General features: G+C 43.1%; 1 protein-coding gene across 3 annotated transcripts; it reads right to left on the bottom strand.

Annotated features, from left to right (window-relative positions):
- Window positions 1-278: 278 nt before the first annotated feature.
- On the bottom strand, window positions 279-17884 carry pak1 (p21 protein (Cdc42/Rac)-activated kinase 1). Of its 3 annotated transcripts, none has more exons than XM_077530910.1 (17): window positions 17427-17884; window positions 8073-8278; window positions 7089-7183; window positions 6676-6750; window positions 6352-6424; window positions 6246-6283; window positions 5424-5549; window positions 4789-4999; window positions 4616-4639; window positions 3843-3906; window positions 3700-3748; window positions 3308-3420; window positions 3118-3235; window positions 2948-3047; window positions 2194-2390; window positions 1919-2056; window positions 279-1228 (listed from the first exon to the last, which is right to left on the bottom strand). In XM_077530910.1, exons 2-17 carry the CDS (start codon window positions 8263-8265, stop codon window positions 1142-1144), a joined length of 1701 nt encoding a protein of 566 aa, XP_077387036.1. In that variant the 5' UTR covers window positions 8266-8278; window positions 17427-17884; the 3' UTR covers window positions 279-1141. The 3 variants fall into 3 exon arrangements, with proteins under 3 accessions (XP_077387036.1, XP_077387037.1, XP_077387038.1); XM_077530911.1 differs by lacking the exon at window positions 17427-17884 and adding an exon at window positions 9798-9948; XM_077530912.1 differs by lacking the exon at window positions 4616-4639 and having other exon boundaries at window positions 17427-17881.
- Between the last annotated feature and the right edge of the window lie 633 nt (window positions 17885-18517).

The following is an 18517-nucleotide window of genomic DNA, read 5'->3' as shown; positions in this document are numbered from 1 at the left end:
AGCAAGACAGTAATTGGGACATTTACAAAGTTCTTTCAAATCGGATGAAATTCAGCCCCCAAAGATCTTTTGACTCGGAATCAGAACATTTCGCAGTCATGACGTCAGTCAAAAAAGAAAAGAAAAAAAAAGTCTGCCATTTTGGTTTGAATCGCACATTTTCAACGTCACGTGAGAAAAATGTCATTTGTTCGCTTCCTAAGAGTCAAATAGCCAAATATTTTGTTTTTGTTGTCTCGGATGTGATTTGTGTTCAAGGCAGGAAGCCAAACACGATGTTGACTCATCGCACTTTATTTCTTCATTTGTAAACAAGCGTTCATGGGAGGAGTCATCACTTCACGATCGTACCGACAATTTGACAAAAACGGAAAGGAAAACATGCACATTGTCAGCGCCGATGGAAGCCGTTTGAGACGTCATCAATTCAAAGGAGACGTCAAAAGTTTGCTTTCGTTGGCTTCCTCATCTCGGCACATTTTCAGATGCAGTCCGAGTGTCATTTCATACTTGATGGCGTGAAAACGCTCACCAGACACAAAAAAAAACAAAACGATTTGGATCCAAAACAAGAAATAAATCAATTGAGCATAATAAGTGGCCTTGAAATTTCCACTTGTTGGACGAGTTGGACGACTTTGTTCGTCTTCTTTTGCGTCAACGCTGAAGAGCATTCGCACGCTTGATTTTTTTTTTCTATGACTTGTGGACACCAGATTAAGAACCTGTGCACTTGCTATTATTAGCACCATTATTATTATTATTATTATTCATCTTCTCAGTGCAGACTGGACCACGGACGCGGCTAAGCTAAGCTAAGCTAAGCTAAGCTGCATCGATGCTACAATCACTTGATATCCCAGCATGATCCTTTTCTCCCACATACGCACACTCAAGAACAAAAATGATATCAAAAGCAGTCATTTAGCATAAAAACAACAGATGCACATCGTGACAGCAGACAAGACATGCTCGCTCGCACGCACGCACGCACATAGAAAACAGTGAATTGAGTTCTTCTCTGCAGATGACATCACTGATCGGACCAGTGACATCATTGGCTTGGTCCCCGCCCCCTCAAAGCGTCCAGTGTCGAGGAAGAGGAAGAGGAAGAGGAGGAGGCGTGGCAGGCGCAAGCTAGCTAGCGGTTGTTCTTGGCCGCCTCTTTCGCGGCCACGATGAGCGGAGTCAGGCTGGAGAGCGGTTTGGCCATCTTCAGGAATTGGTGCTGAGCAGGAAGAATCAAAGACACGCTTTTTACAACAACAACACATTTCAGAAACGCAAACCAAACACACTTCATGGACTGCAGATCATGATTTGAAACGGCTTGGAAAATATTTCTTGTGGCATCTGATTGCCAAACGACGACGTGAAGTGTGACCAGGACCTTCATTTTAGAGAAAAGTAGTGCTTTGCTGCCATCTTCGTGTCAAAAAAACAAACAAAAAACATGTTAAAGTGAGTTGGGGAGCTTCATTTAGACAAAAGTAGTGCTTTGCTCTGCGATTGGCTGGCAACCAAATTGAGGGTGTACTGCCCGAAGCCAGCTGGGATAGGCTCCAGCACCCCCGCGACCCTTGTGAGGGGTAAGTGGTCAAGAAAATGGATGGATGGATGGATGGATAGTGCTTTGCTGCCACCTTGTGGCACCCAAGTAAAATGCTGAAGCGCGTTGTCGCATTACGGTGTCAAGGAAGGACGTCGACATTTTGGACAAAAGTAGTGGTTTGCCACCACCATCTTGTGACATCTTTAGGCAATTGTAAAAAAAAAAAAAAAAATGTAGTAAATACTATGGTAGACGAGAAGTCACAAAAACTAATTTTAATCTTGCATAAATATGCCACAATTTAACATCCATCTCCCCCAGAAATATTTTCAGCTTGCAAAGACAGAAGTCAGGTTCAAAGGTTACCTGTAGCAATTCCTTGGCCGAGCCTCTTTTGTCCACGTCCATCTCCAGACATCGATTCAGGAAGTCCCTGAAGGTGGCCGACAGTTTCTCGGGGTTTTGCAGCTCCGGCGTGCCGTTGGTGGCGATCAGATAGAGCGCCTGGACGCAACGGCATACGTCATCGCAGTCTCCTAAGATGGCGGCTCTCAAAACATACTCAAGCAATGACTCCTCCCTCCCTGCCTCCGCTTGGGGCCAATGAAAACGCGAGATTCCAAAACAAAACCTTGCTTTACCCTGAGCGGGTTTTCGTTGAGGTACGGCGGCTCGCCCTCCACCATCTCGATGGCCATGATGCCCAGGGACCAAATGTCCACTTTGGGCCCGTAGGCTTTGCGGGTCACCACCTCCGGAGCCATCCAGTAGGGCGTGCCCACCATGGTGCTCCGTTTACTCTGCTCCGGCGTGATCTGAGCGCAGAAGCCAAAGTCGGCTGCAAACAAACAAACAAACACAAAGAAAAGAAAGAGGAGGAGCCTTTTCAGCAAATGGATCAACAAGTTCCAATGTGTGCTTCAAAAGGAAAGTCCACAACATGAGTCGCTCTGTTGGCCAATTCGCCTTCAGCGGGGTAACAAGATGGCGTCCACGTGTCACGTGACCTGCAGTTGACCAATCGCAGCATAGAGTGGACAAACTTTCTCCATCAACGGCTCTGGTTTAAATGGAACCACAGCACCCCCTACTGGTATAAATAAGAAACTAATTATAACCAGAGTTTGTCAAACTAACTACCCAAATAATGATGAAACCCAAAACAAACAAAAAAACAAAAAATCACTCACCAAATGATGTCACCAAACAACTTAATGAAAAACTAATTAACTTACTAACCAACCAGCTAGCGAACTTGGCAAATATTGACTAAAATCAACTAACAGCACTCGTATACGTTCAAAATGTCCAAAATGCTGCATGTTGCAGTTGGATGATTGTGTATAAGAACAGAAATATGCATGAATAAAAGTGAGTAAATGTCGGTCCACAGACTGAGCTTGACGGATCCGTCCATCCCAAGGAGGATGTTGTCGCTTTTGATGTCTCTGTGGATGACTTGGTTGGAGTGCAGGAACTCCAGCGCTTGCAGACACTAGGGGGCGACAGAGGCCGTCGTCACAATCTTCTTGCGCTGCCAAACCGGCCTTCCTTCCTTCGCTTACCTCTCGGCAAACGGCCGCAATCTGCGCTTCGTCCATGCAGGTTTCCGTGACGACGTCCGTCAAGGAGCCGCCGGCCAGGTACTCCATCACCACCCACAGCTCGTCGCCCACCAGGTAACTATGGCGACCGATTGCAGACGACAGGGGACGCGTTGCGTTTGGTGGCGGCCAAAGAAAAAAAGTGGCTCACCTGTCCAGGTAGTTGACGATGTTGGGATTCTTGTTTTCCCTCATGACCAGGATCTCGTTGATGATGAGTTCTTTCTTGGGCTGCTGCTGCAAGTTCATCTGCTTGATGGCCACCTGATTTAGAATTCAAAAATCTCATGAAAAAAAACTCCTGATCAAAGTCATCGCAACTTGTGTGACATTTTCACGGCTCGCTGCCGTCCCATTTGGCTAAAAGCTTAAGTGGGATGAAACTAAAAAACTCCTAACTAACTTAAATAAGCAAACTAGCTAACTAACAGCAGCAATATATCAATTGATCAACTAACTACCACCTGACCAAATAAACCAAATGGTCAGCCAATCAACCAACAAGCTAACCAATTTGTTTGTTTTTTACAAAAATGAACTGACCTCTTGTCCGGTGGCGACGTCGATGGCCGTGTAAACCGTCCCGGACGCGCTGGCGAGCGCAAAACAATTTGACAATTAACTGTTGCAATTCCAAAAATGGGACTTTCCAAAAGGCGAGAAAACAAAAGGCGAGATCCGCTCACCCCTGCCCAATCTTCTCAAAGCGGTTGTATTTCTTCTTTGGGTCGCCCACGCTCACGATGGTCCCTGCATCGCACACACGCACGCACGCACACGCACGCAAGTTTTGACCGTTCATTGGGAAGTGAGAAAAAAAAAAAAAAAAAATCTCTATTGGGATGGAACGAGGATGATTGAAGAGCGACGCGTGTCTATCGTCCTTGTTCATCTGTGACATCATCATCATCATCAAAAAAAAATAAAAATAAAACATCTGAAATCAAAATACCATCAACAGGAATACAAATAGAACACAAATGGAAAGGGTTAAAAATCCATTTAAAAATAGTATTAAAATAAAAATGAAATAGAAATATCACAAAAGAAGAATGGAACTAAAGTAAAACAGAAAATGGAATTAAGAATTAAAATAAATAAATATTACAATAAAAAAAATAATGAAAATAGTAATAAAATATAACTATTAATATAAAATAGATGTACAATAGAGAAAGAGGTCATAAAAGAAAACAATTACAAATTTGAACAGAACCGAAATAAAATATGTCAAAATAAAGATGAAAAGAGCAATAGAATAGAAAATTCACTAGAAATACAATAGGAGAAAACAAATGGGAATTCACGAAGCAAAATATTTGCTTCGTGAATTCAGTAAGACCACAGCAGGAAAGTTTGGATAAAAGCCTGGAAAAAACAACCAATCAGATGAGAGGATTGGACAAAAGGGGCGGGGACCGTGTGCAGGCCTGTCAATCAGACAGTATCGTTATCTTACCAGCAGAGGGCGGCCTGAGCACATCTGGACAGGCATGTGCGGTTCAGGAAAATATACAAGCAGACACTTTTTGAAAAATGGATTTGGCGTTCTTTTCGATATTTACAAGGCCCAATTTGCACATTTCATCAATATACTTTGGTTTTTTTGTGTTCACGACACGTGACACTTACTAAGCTTCTCCAGGATCTCCTCATCCGACATCTTCTTCTTGCGACCTTTGTCCTGGGGGCGGGGCAGGGAGGGCCCGGGCGCGGGGGCGGCCCCCGGGGGGCTCCCGGGCGTGGCGCCCTCCGCGGAGGAGTTTGGCGTCAGCGCGGGGGAGGCGGCCGCGTCTTTGGCGGGCGGCGGCGGCAGCGGCTCGATCACCGAACGCGTGTAAATCTGACAACAATCATTTTCAAAAGTCACCTTTTCATATTTTCAAACGAAAAGGCGCGTTTTGCAGCGTGTTTCGTGTGCGGCGCTGACGAGTCCGAACGACGGTCGTCGCGCGCTGAGAAAATGGAAATCGTTTGTGAAAGTTGCTTTCAAGAATGTGCGTGCGTGCGTTCCAATCAGGCCCAATAAAGTCATCGCCATGGAGACGCTGGAGGGTACCATAGCAGCAGCCTGTCAACCGCCAACATGTCTGACAGCAACTATGTGCGTGCGTGCGTGCGTGCGTGCGTGCGCGTTCCTTATTAGTCATTGCCGAATAGTGTGTCAATGTTTTGTTGTTGCTATTTTTTGTGGGATTGTTTTTTGAAATACGTTTGGAATTGAAAGCTTTTTTTTGAGGGTGTTTCAATTGTGTGTGCGGTCTTACCGATTTGGTGTGTTCCGGCCGCGGGGCGATGACGGGCGGCGGCTCGGCTTCGTCCTCATCCTCATCCTCGTCTTCGTCCTCCGACACGGTGGCGATGGCGGGTGTCTCCGAGATGCTCTTGGAGATCTGAGACAAAGACAGGAAACGCATCGGTGACATCACTTCCTGTCGTACTGGAACAAGCAGACATTGAAAAACAAGGACAGAAAAAAAGTGGGAAAAAAGCACATTGAGCTTCTCCAAAATGTCCTCAAAAGCACTTGAGCTGTATTTGTTCCAAAAATATGATCAGATTCCAAAAACTAAAGGCACTCAGGTGTTCATCACTTGACCAGTAGAGGGCAGTCATGCACTAAAGGTGCCCAGAAGAAGAGAGGAACAGGAAGTTATTGACGTCTGCATCATCTGTGAGTGACTTTTAAGAGCCCGTTATGAAATGTCGATCGAATGACGTCCGTGTCAACTAAATGCTACTTTGTCTTTGTTTACCTTAAGTGGGAATCGTTAGTGCGCTAATGCTAATGCTAATTTCTAACCGTTTAGGCTCATTTTGCTGCTGGTATAGAAGATCATCAATAATGAGCACTTATATCCAGTCAGTTGAACATTTGTGGAATAACAAAAAAAGGATTCGAATAATAATCTTTTTATTGAATAATCAATAGGATAATGGCTTTTGGATTTTTGGGACCAAAATGAGGATGCCAAAAGACATCAAATGTGCTGATTTACGTAGCAGAGAAAAGCCACAAAAGAAAACTTTTTTTTTTTTTTTTTTCCGACTTGATTGTCACCTCGTCAATGATGATCCCGTTTTCTTACCGTGGTGGCGGACGATGCGAAGACGTCCGCACTTTTGTCTGCGTGAAAACGAAGACATTCGGTCAGACGAGTTGGCGTGCGTGCGTGCGTGCGTGCGTGTGCGTACCTGTGAAGCTCATGTATTTCTGGCTGTTGCTGGTCTCTTTGGAGTCGTAGAACTTGAGAACATCCAACACAGCCTGGAAGAAGACGGTTAGAGTGGCTAGGTAGTTATGGTAACTAGTCATTAGTTAGGATAGGCAGGTAGGTAATTCTGGTAAATAGGCACTTTTTTCTCAAGTGCATTTCCCCAAAAATGCGATTTCTACTCTGGCGCCATTTGTTTTTTTCGCCTTTTTTGACTCTTGTGCCAAAAAATCTGGTCAGCAGGTCGTTCGTTATGTTGGTGTTGGTGGGCAGTTCCTGATATCATCATGCATGTGATCCTTACCTGAGGATTCTTCTTTTGCTCCAGTTTGGTGATGTTGGACGTCTGCAGGAGGCGGGCCCACTGCTCGGGCATGCCCTACGCACACGCACGCGCACGCGCACACGCACACGCCACAGAAAGATGGCCTATTTGTCATCACATAAACGGGTCACCCGAACGTGCTCAACACATCAAAGTTTGCACTTCACTTCTTCCCTGCTAAATAAAACCATTCAGGCGAAGTGACTTGACTACAAAAACACGCGCGCGCACGCGCGCACGCACACGCGGCGGCTAAAAGAGCTCAGTGAGGCAGATCAAGATTGAAACTAAACAAGACCGCTTTGTCCGATGGGATTATTGGAAGCAAAAGAAGTTCAATGGTGTGAGAGCAACACACATTTATACACGTGCGCACACACACACACACTTACAGTAAACTCCCCCGTGACGGCGTCAAATCCGACATGGATGGTGTGTTCGAAATCCGACGGCAAAGAAATCTCAGGCCGCTCCTTCTTTTTGTACGCTGAAACACAAACAACATTTGCTTTTCAATACAGAGCAACAGGTGGCGCTCTAAACCAGAATTAGGAGGCCAATGGGAAGTATTTGGAAGTAGGTCGTTATGCTGAATTTAGTAATGATGGTATGCAGGTGGTTATGGCTGGTAAGTCGTCACCGTGGCAACGTTTTGGCAGGTGGTTTGGTAGATAATGTATGGAAACTCGAGTAGGTACTCGGCATGGAGGTCATTGTCGTAAATGTGGATATTTGGGTCTGAACAGCTTTGACAAATAAAGTCAGCCCCCCTTCAATATTGCAATCTAATATGTGATTTTTTATTTTTTTTTTCAACAAAATAACACCCAAGTAGAAATTGTAACTCAATTTGATATGACACATCATTTTGGTGACGTTTGAGTGAAAGGTACAATCTAATAACTGGCCTACGTCACGATGACGTCACCGGACGGCAAAAGCAACCAAAGTGCAACTCGAAGTGAACGTCGCCGCTTGTCTGTTGATTCGATTCGATTTTCATCACTTTTACTCACATATGAACCCAAATGGCCGTTTTGCACGTGAACTTTCTGCATGTGAAAATCTGCTGAGCGGTGTTCCAACCACACGCCTCCAGCTAAGCCCCGCCCTTTAAATGGCATCACATTGTTGACAAACTTTGAAGGGCTCACAAGAGGCGGGACTTCCGTGATTTTGCACACGAGTTTGATTCCGGTCCGGGTTGCGAACGCACAACAAAGTGGGAAGCAATTTCAAGTATTTTGACGCAGCCCACACGTCGCAAACCGAACCGGCCCCGCCTCTTCCGTGGCATATAGTGACCCCATTTTGTGACATCTCATGTGAGTCAAAGTTCTGGATTTTTTTTTTTTTTTTTTTTTTTTTAAACTCACTCTTGTCGCCGCCACCCGTCAGGATGAAGCGAATGGATCGGTCTTTCTTCTTCTTGTCCTCAGGGTTGGGGGGGAGGGGTTTGGAGCCGTGATTGACGGGGGCGGGGTCTTTGGCACAGGAGCCAATCATGGTGCTGGTGTTCCTCATGGGCGGGGCTGGAGGCTTGTCCTCCACCTCCCCGTTGTCGCACATGTTCTCTTCCTGCCTGCAAACAATCACAAATTAACACATTCAAATCATTTTTTAACGCTAACAAATGAGTACGACTTTTCACCCAAGTCATTTTTTCCACATGAAAATACAGTCATCGTTTTTACATACATGAAATAAACACAGACAAATAATTTTCCACGTTCACTTCACACTAAACTTCATGAATGTTTCCATGCTTAATTAAAGCCACTTTTTGAACGAGTACTAACACAAAGTCAGGAAATTTAAAAAAAAACTGTCAAATTTGGTCTTTTTTTTTTTGTTTACAACCAAGTCATTTTTCTGACGAGCCACAGTCATTTTTGCACACTCATGTCACTGATTACACTCCATCCAAGAAAGTACATTTTCAAACTTTAAGTACAGGAGTTACTCACAAAAACTTTGTTCTTAAAAAAGGAAGTGAAATTTTGCAGACTAAATTAAAGTCATTTGAACACATAACGGAAATGTGAGCACATTACTGTAGTCTAAAAAGTTCAAAGGAGGATTGATGGAGACTATATAAAGAAAGACAACAAATGAACAATGTAACAACATTTGACATATGGAAACATAAATATGATATATAAGTATATATGGTACATTTTTACACTGTTGTGCAATCAACAACACACCTGATAATAGCACAGCACGCACATAGACGTTTGTTTTTTAGATTCTTTTATATTATATATATATATTTTTTTTTTGTTTTTAAATCAATTTTTGGGCAATGAATCATTTCATGTAATATTCTTATTTTCCCAAAAAGGGATTTAATGGTGTACTGCATTCCAGCGGAGCAAATGAAAATGATGCCATTTGGATTTCAAGTCCAGATACATTCTGCATTTTTACTTGTGTGTCCACAAACGAGCTGAAAGTAAAATCATACAAAGCATAAAAATGTCAAGATAAAGAGTTGTTGGTTTACCTAAAGACACTCAATAAAATAGAAAACCAACCACAAGAAACAAACCACAAGTGGCCTCCGACATCTTTTTATGTGTGATGTCACACAATGATGTCACTATGTGAGTCAAATGACACACAAACAAAGGCACACGCTTTGGTATCGTGTCACAGGTGGAGGCAATCTGCCATTTGTGTGTCCCAGACAACAATCAAGTGACACATGAAATTCAACTCTTTTGAACTTTGCTCACATGGACTCTTCCTCAAACTCTTTTTATTTACCCAGAGACTGGAAGAGTTACTGAAAGTCACACACGCACACAAAGTGCACTTTGTTGACACTTGTCAGACGTTCAAACGTTTGGCAGGAAATCTCTCTCTGTCGTTTGTTGCTCTTGAACGCACGCAAACGCAGGTGGAATTAAAGATGGCGTCTTTGCTCTTTTGGGAGGAGTCACAATAGAACGCAACACGACACACTTGAGGCCGTTTCATCAAACAAACAAGCACCAGTCAAGCGTCCGTACTCGAGGGCAATCGCTATCTGCCAGTCGCAATCCAGTCTTGGCTCCATCTTGACACGTTTACCTTTCGTTTCGTTTCGTTTCGTTTACCTTACGTTTGCCTTTCTCCACGACGACGCACTCAAAACATTCAAACTTCAAAGGAAAAAGTTTCCACATTCCAAAAGACACAGAAGCAAAAAATCAACCAGTAGGTGAGCTCATCAACGGCCATTAGCCAGTCGACAACATTTTATTGCCAACGTACTTTGAAATCAACTTTCAGGACGACTGCGTTCAAAGTTCAAAGGTCAAAAGCATGCTGCGGTCGTGTTTTATTTCACGTGTCACTTGATTGTTTGTTGTCTGGGAGGGACACAAACGGCCATATTGTCTTTTTGGAGGAAGCGGCGCATGATACGGTGTTGGCGTGCACCTGACGGCAGCGTCTGAAACGAGACACCTCGTCGGCACCTCGCCGCCAACTTCAAACTTCAAACCGTGTGTTGGCAAGGAAGGGCCACGCCTTCGCGTTGCCCTTGACAAAGCTGCACTTGTTCTTCTGCTGGTCAACCTTCAGGAAGGCGACGCAAGAGTTTGCAAATAAACACAAGCGCCAAGAGTGGCGCTAGGGCTGCTATTGAGCCAGTGGGGGGCGCCGAGGAGTCTCCATGGTAGGACAGTTAGCAAGTAAGTAAGCCAACTTTGCCAGAAAATGACCGCTACAAACCAAAATGGCCGACCTTGTGGGATTTTGGGGATGATTCCTGAGACTTTTTTGGAGGTCTTCAGGACTCATCATGATAAAATGTCTCCCATATTTCATGTTCGGTCAAACTGTCTTGAGCGGCTGAAATTTCAAAAGATTCAAAGGACCACTCGAAACAATCAATACCCCAAAAAAAAAATAAAAATTAAAAAAAAAAGACTTTGAAAGCAAAATTCACAACTTTGCATGCGGGTCTTCTTGAGACTTGTTGTGAAGTTAACTCACGATAGACCAGTCGACCAAACTTTGTGTTACTACAAGTCAAACCGGCTTGAGGGGCTTCTGAATTCAAATAAATAAAAATAAATGTAAAGAAGATCCCTACAAACGTTCCAAATGACCATCAAATTACACCTTGAAACCAAAATTGCAGATCTCACGTGTTTTCAGGCATGACTTCTTGAGCCGTTTTTTTTTTTTTGTCCGTCCGTCCGTCTGTCTACTCGTGATAGACGAGTCGACCAAACTTCATGTTACTCGTTCAAACTGGCTTAAAGTTCAGAGGCTCAATTATTTTATTTATCCAGCTGTGGGCAACTGAAGTTGAGGCCAACATGGCCGCTTTGGACAAAAATGGCCGACCTCCTGTAGCTTTTCCTGTTTGTCTTCTTGAATCTTTTTGTTGGTCTAGTCTACACACGATCACGATTTTCAGCAAAATTCATGTTACAAAGTCAAACTGGCTTCATGGGCTGAATTTTCAAAAGATTCAAAGGACCCCAAAATTGTATTGATTTATTTGAAAGAATTCGTTTTTAACTAAAATGTCTGACGACTGCAAGTCACAACTGACTACGAAACTCTTTTTTTTTTTTTTTTTTTTTTTTTTTTATGAATCTACTCATGATAGACATGTCGACCAAAATTTGTGTTTTGCAAAGTCAAACTGGCTTCAGGAGCTGAATTTTCCAACGAGGGCACAAGAAGAAAAAGAAATGGCCCAAGAAGCCAAAGTCACAGCAAGATGTGATGTGGTCTCACAACTTCCTGGAAGGAGTCACAGCAAAGACGATCTCATCGTCTGAGAGGACGCATGACGCCACGCCCAACAACAACAACAACAACAACAACAACGTTGCCAAGGCAACCACAACCTCGCCGTGTGCATGTGACGGGTCATCGAGGCTTCTCTAGCAAAATCAAGACATGTCAATAAAACTAACTACATTCAAAAAAAAAAAAAAAAAAAAAGGGCCGACCGACTTAAGGTCACAGTCATGTACTTAACATTTGACACGCTGTCGTCTCAGCTGGTGGCTAAATGCAATCTAGATGGGGGGCACGACAGATGGCTGCATGTAACCGCACGAGAGTGCGTGTTTGTGTTTGCGCGCGCACGCGTCGGTGTGCATGCGTGCGTTCAGTTAAACATGAAAAAGTATGACATCATTAGAATATAACCTCATATATTAGCACTGTGTCTGTTTCGTATCAGGTTCGTTATTTGACAGACACGCCCAGACGGGGCAACATGGTTCATAAGTCAACATTACATGTCAATATTAATATTCTAATACACCGGAAGCGCTGCCCAAAAACCGTCTCCTGGCTGAGAGGCTAAAAAACTAGCAGATACTAGTGCTGGAAAGCTTGTTGGACTGGCAGCTTGGAAACGGAATGAAAAAGTGAGTACGCGCAATACAAACCAAAAGTTAAAGTTATTACCAAAAAGTAGCACAAAGTAACAAGTCACGGGAACAAGTAAGTGCTACAGTTGCTATCAAGGTCATAAGTAGAAGCTAGTGGCAAAAAAAACAAAACAAAAAAAAACTAATGGGAGCATGTAAATATAGTGGTTAATTTAGAGGCCAAATGTAGATAGATGTCACTGGAAATAACAAATATTAGCAACACAACGTTAGAAGTTGCCATAGAGGCCATAAGTCCAAACTAGTAGCAAGGACTAGTAGAAACAAATAGGAGCTAGTAGCCACTACTAGTGGTATCTACAAGCAAGCTAACATTGATGAACTGCTACTAGCAACGAATACAAGCTAGTAAGTTTCAGTAACAACTCAGAGAGGCCAAGAGTATAAAAGATAGTAGCCAAGATTAGCAGAAAATAACATGTAATAGCAACAAGAAGCTAGAAGTCACTAGTATCCAGACCGACACTATCATTAAGTACCAACAAATGAAAGCTACTGTAGCAGCCAAAAGCAGATTCTAGTACCCAAGAACTGCAACACATACATGCTAGTAGTTGCTAATAGCAGCAAGTAGAACAAACTTGAAAATTAATAGTTACAACAACAACAAAAAAAGTAATAAAGGAGCAAAAGCTAGTAGTTGCTAGCATCAGCCAAAGTAGATACTAGCAGCCTAGATTAGCATGAAAACAAGTATTATTGCCCCAAGTAAAAGTGAGAAGAAAGACACGAGCATCAACTTGAAGCAGCCAACAATACAAGTTTTCGCTAAATACAGTCCAAGGTAGTAGTCAGTCGCTACACTAGCAGCCAAGAGTAGAAGCTAGTAAAGATGAGAAGAAATTAAGTAATAAAAACAAGTTGCCAACATTTACAAAAAATTAAGCAAAAGAAAAAGTAACCAAAAGTAGAAGCTAGAGGCCAAGAATAGCAGAAACTAATGATTTGAAGCTAGTAGCGGACAGGTTAGCCTTGGTTAGCAGCCGCAGTTAACGCAAGGTGTTCGCCAGGGTGGAGAGTTTGTAAGCTGCCATGGAGGAGTCGAGGCCACGTGCTGACGTGCTGCGATTGTGACTGGCTGTCAACGCAAATCACATTCATGCTCCAGTTGGCTCTAACGACGACAGTTTGTGTTTAGTCATCAGGCTCCTTCCTGCTTCTTGGAGGATGACTCAAAAGGCTATGAAGGCATTGACGCTGCCTTTTGGACTGGAAGTTGGATTGTCTCATTCATATTCCACCTTTGCCATTTGCTAGTGAAGTTCAACCTTAGTGTGTTTTTTTCTTAACACTACTTAACTCTCCGGTTCTCTTATCTTATTGCTAACAAACAATGCTAAGCGCCATTGACATTAGAATTGAGTAACAACAAATGTTTTAGAAGCCATGAATTTCTGAGCACAAACACACGTAGACAGATTATATAACAACACTCACAGTCAATTATTCTTTGAATTTGCCGTTTTTTCTTGTTCTCTTATAAATACAACAAACATTTCTGCCACTTCAACGCAAGTCAGTGTCTGCTACTTATCATGTGAGGGAATGACAAATGAAGCGCGTTAGTGTAGAAGCAACAATGGCAAGTGTGAAAAACGCACAAAAGGTTAAAAAAAAAAAAGTACGCGATAATACAAAATGGAAAAAGTGACGGCAATTCAATTGCAACCTTGCTCGCACTTGTTTTGTGTTGCTCCTTTTAACGCGTCGTTATTAGGCTTTTTAAAGACTCGCATACATTCATTATTACACACAGCTGTCGGGCTGGTTACCATGGCAACCTCATCAATAATGGAGGCCGCCCCAGTGCATAATGGGAGGGGGCTAGCTTGTTACAAGGTGGACATCAACAACATCTTAAAATGAACAATATTCTTCCTTAGTTGGACATGCAACTATTTGATTGTTTCTATAAAAAAAAAAAAAAAAAAAAAAAAAAAAAGAATTTTGTGGGAGGGTTGAGAATTTGTTTTTGTTTTACTGAAATTTTTCCTGCTTCATCGTACTAAACTTGCTCAGACTTAAACATATAGATTTTGTTGTTTTGAAAATAACTACATAACATTTGGCTTTCAACTATTTTTACTGCTTTTTTTTTTTCGTCATAACGGTGTTTTGTAAACTGTCCTTTTTGCTCTCAGCCATGTTGTTAGCGTAAGCGGTGACGCACTTTCAACTTGAAGAAAAACAACAAACGTGAACAGAAGGCCGACACCTGTGCACACGTTCACACCTCAGCGACACAATAAACACACAAATCACCACACACACACACACACACACACAGGCGAGATTTAGCCGCCGCCGCTAAGCTGTCATTACAGCAGGCTAATGCTACATTTCGCCACCTGTCAATCCACTTTGCGTACAAGCGTGTGCGCCTTCATCACTTATGTTAATGACACGTACGCACACGTTGAAAGTCTCAGTGACAGTCGGCTCATCTGAAGCTTTCGCTAATCGTAGCGCATGCTAATCATCGGAGACACGCACACGAGCATCGATCCGAGAACATTTGAACAAGTGTAAAAGTCTTGTGTGTGCGAGTGCACACGGAGGACACGGAAAAAGCGTCGTTTGCTACTGAGGTGTGAATAAATCACATGTCCCCTTTGGCTTGGGAGGGGGAGGGGCCTTCAGAATGTGTCAAAGGAAAGAAAGAAAACAAAAGCAGGAAGTAGGTCAAGGCAGTAACACTAATTGACAGACTAACTTGTTGACCAACTAACACCTAACAAACTAGTTAACAGACCACATAGCTAAGTGACCAACTGACTGAATGATAGCCTAGATGACAAACAAACCAACTTGAAGACTAGCAACCATCTGACTGACTAACTACCTAACTAACTAACCAACCGTTGACTAAATTATAGCTAACAGTCTATGGGACTAACTAACCAATGGGACAAGTAATCAACTGAATGATTCACCAATTGATGAAGTTAAGCTAACTAACCATCTAAATAACTAACAGAATGACTCACCAACTAGTTAACTGATGGACTGATAGCCTAGATGACAAACGAGCCAACTGACTGACAGATGAACCGACTACGACTGGTTGATTACCTGTCCAACTAACTGATCTAATGGCTAAGTAGCTGACTACATTAATAATCGACACTAACCAACTAACTCACAAAAATACTAACAGATGACTAACAGATGAACTGACTGAATGAATAATTTACCAACTGACTCACCAACTGAGTGACAAACAGACTGACAACCTACTCAACTGACTAACTCACCTACTGGCTGTCTAACTTACTAACTGACACTAACTAACCAACTGACTAACCAATTGACTAAATAACCTAACTAACGAACTGGCTACCGGCCAACTAACTGACTTAACTAACTAGGCGACTGAGGAACTAACAGACCAATTGATTGAAAGACTAAACAAGTGACTCGCTACGTGACTGACCAACAGACTTTCCTGCTTTGCTACACAATCTTTTGTTATGCCTCCAAGTCACCAACTTTGCAGGATATTAGCTGGAAATCGACTACTACTGCTGCTACCACAGCGGTCAATCATATTCCACTCCAATCCTTTAGGTGGCAGTAAAGAGAACTTCAATCTGCTTGAAGACTGAAGAAGACAGCCACTGTTTTAACCTAAATTGTCATGGGAATCCGCCGTGGCTTCTTGCGCTTGCTGGAGGTCCTGAACGTCGTTTGAAATTCTTTTCAGCGACGAGAGCAGGAGAGACTTCCTGTGCGATGGAGTATTTAGAGACGACGAAGTTAGCGCTGCTCCACTGCACACGTCGGACACACAAGAGACGGAAAAGAGCTTGCAAAAGCCTGAGGAGCAACACACCTGGCACCAACAATTTAAAAGACAACATTCGTCCATCTTAGCAAGCCACCATAATGTCACAAATTATTCCGGGTGGCAAAAAAAAAGAAGAGGTTTCTCTGTTTAGTAAATAAAGCCTTCAATGTCATTTGACCTGAGATTTTATTTTAAGGTCCAAATCACCCAGACCAACAAAAAACATGGACATTAGACACCAAACCACAGAAGAAGAAAACAATGAGGTCATACTGTGGCCATTGCAATCGCACAAGACAAACCAAGATAGACTTTGATTTTAATTTTTTTTTTTTTCCTCCATCCAAGGAGTGGAGACAAGTCAGCACACTTGCATTCTTTCATTCATTGCTTCTTTTAACTCCTCCATCGATTGATCGATTATGAAAATGAGCCGACTGGGCACTTTGTGCTGAGGCGTGCGCAATCATCCGAATCTGGTGAGCATCTGGGAAGGAACGTTCAGCGCCATCCATCAGCTCCTCCGAGAGCACCGCAGACACGCCAGATTCAAACGTGTTCCCTCCGCCAAGGAAGAGCAGCTTGATTTTTGTGTCGACTTGATGATTGAAATCAACCTGGTGGTCTTCCCACCATGGAAATCCTCACATCGGTCACACCAATATAAGCATTGATCAAGTAAAAAAACAACAAAACACAAAATCAATTACATTCACGTCATCGGTTATGTCAAAACAGCTTGACTCCCAATCTGATCCAGATTGCAGTATTTACGCTACACCAACCCACTCTGCGCGAGGCTCACAGACCTACCAACATTTTGTTCTTTTATCCTTTCATCCCAACAAACTCCCCCTTCGTCCCAACGTTCCGTGGGTGAATTATGTTCTAATCACTACAACACTACTCTTATTAATGTGACAAAACCATCTATTGGTTCATAGCTATCATCCATCCATCCCCATTTCAATATATTGATTTGTGATCGTTAGCATATATAGTACTAGTGTATCGTACTTTTAGTCCTATCTATCTATTAGTTATCTCAACCCAATGATCCATTCACCCATTTATCAGTCTGCCTGTTTAGCAAAGTATGTATTCATCCATCTCGCCACATTAAACAAAGATGAATCTGGATCCGATCCCAATTGCATTTACACAGGTTTAAAAGCCATTTGACACTTTTGTGTGCCCTTGCTGGGGTATCTGCGGTGCCAAATTCAACTTCAGCGTGTGTTCCCCGGACACTTTGTCATCTTTTTATGTATTTCATGAACACAACGTGACCACAACACTTCAATTAACAGCCAATATGACCACAGCACTTTTTCTTCTAATGACCTGACATGACCGCATCAAGCACAGTTTAATTGTCTAAAAAAGGAGTAAGAGCACACGAATAAATAAAGCCAAGGTAAAAGAGATGGTCCCGTTTGTGTTTTGAACCCTTCTTGTGCTTCTGCTCCGCCACACCTCACCTCGTTCGAACACCGATCACAAGTTGAATGAAAAAGTCGAGAAACGAAGCTCACCTTTCGCCTGCTGGCTCGACCAAATCCACGGGGAGTGGGAGAGGAGGAAGGTACGGATCCAACAAGGGGCCACGCTGCCTGAAGCGGCCGCTAAAGTGACTCCACCACCGGGGAGTTGTTTCGTGCTGCTCCCTCAAGCCGAGTCGAATCGCCTCTCCCGGCCTATTGTTAGCTAGCCACCGGGGAGCCTCCCCGGCGACGTAATACCCGCCCCCTTCTCGTCAGAGCGGCCACGTCATTGGCCGGCGCATCCTCCCCTCTCTGCCGATTGGCTGTCGTGAATGTTCCTTAAACACCACGAGGTTTTCACAGGATCACAAGGAGGTGGTGCGTTCAGAGACAATGGGGAATTACCGTGGACGCGTGCGCATCAACCGGCAACGCCTTCCTAGCTATCATCCACCTGCTTTTTGCCCCCCCCCCCATGTTTCATGGTACCGGTCATGTGACACGTTCATAACCAAAATAATATGAACATATGAACAATGTGTCGTAGCTCCCTTGAGTAAATGTGTTGTTTTTATTGTTTGTCTATCGTTAGTTTATATTCTGTACGGATGAAACAAAACCGGTAATGTCATTGGAAGACTTTTGCCACAGAAATAATCACTAATTGATGAGTCTGTAATTACTCAGATTTGAAGTCTGTAGCAGGAACTAAATCAACCAGAACATACATCTATCTCTCTATCTATCTGGCCCACACTCTGAGTGGACCCTTAATTAACCCACACCCCCACACCCTTATTTTCTCTCTTTTTTTTTTTTAATGGTATATGTCGCGCTTTGAAAATTCTCGCGAGAATGGATCCAACGAGAACTCCCAAGGGCCAGGACTCTGTGACAAGTGCAACACTGCCCTCTGCTGGTTGTGAATTGAATTGTGTGTTAGTGAATCACAACTTTCTGCTTCTTCTCTTCAAGATTTGTGATTGAGAAGCAGAGTCAAATCGATTTTGAACACAATATGTAACACACATTCCTAATTGTTATTCGGTGTATCCCTCCTCACTCTGAAACACATTCAAGTTCAAATTTCTCAAAAAGAGCATTTTGTCTTGAATTATTTAAAAAAGTGTGTGGATATTCCT

This window comes from Festucalex cinctus, chromosome 8 (genome assembly GCF_051991245.1).
Source record: "Festucalex cinctus isolate MCC-2025b chromosome 8, RoL_Fcin_1.0, whole genome shotgun sequence".
In the NCBI taxonomy this organism is placed as follows: domain Eukaryota; kingdom Metazoa; phylum Chordata; class Actinopteri; order Syngnathiformes; family Syngnathidae; genus Festucalex; species Festucalex cinctus.
This window is presented reverse-complemented; position numbering and strand designations above follow the sequence as displayed.

What these genes read in the sequence shown, in the direction of transcription:
- pak1 (XM_077530910.1), bottom strand. Translation starts at nt 8,265, where the DNA reads ATGTGCGACAACGGGGAGGTGGAGGACAAGCCTCCAGCCCCGCCCATG. An exon ending in GACGGGTGGCGGCGACAAGA is followed by an intron (nt 7,184 to 8,072) that starts GTGAGTTTAAAA and finishes TTTGTGTTTCAG; the next exon opens with CGTACAAAAAGAAGGAGCGG. An exon ending in ATCGTCAACTACCTGGACAG is followed by an intron (nt 3,236 to 3,307) that starts GTGAGCCACTTT and finishes CGGTCGCCATAG; the next exon opens with TTACCTGGTGGGCGACGAGC.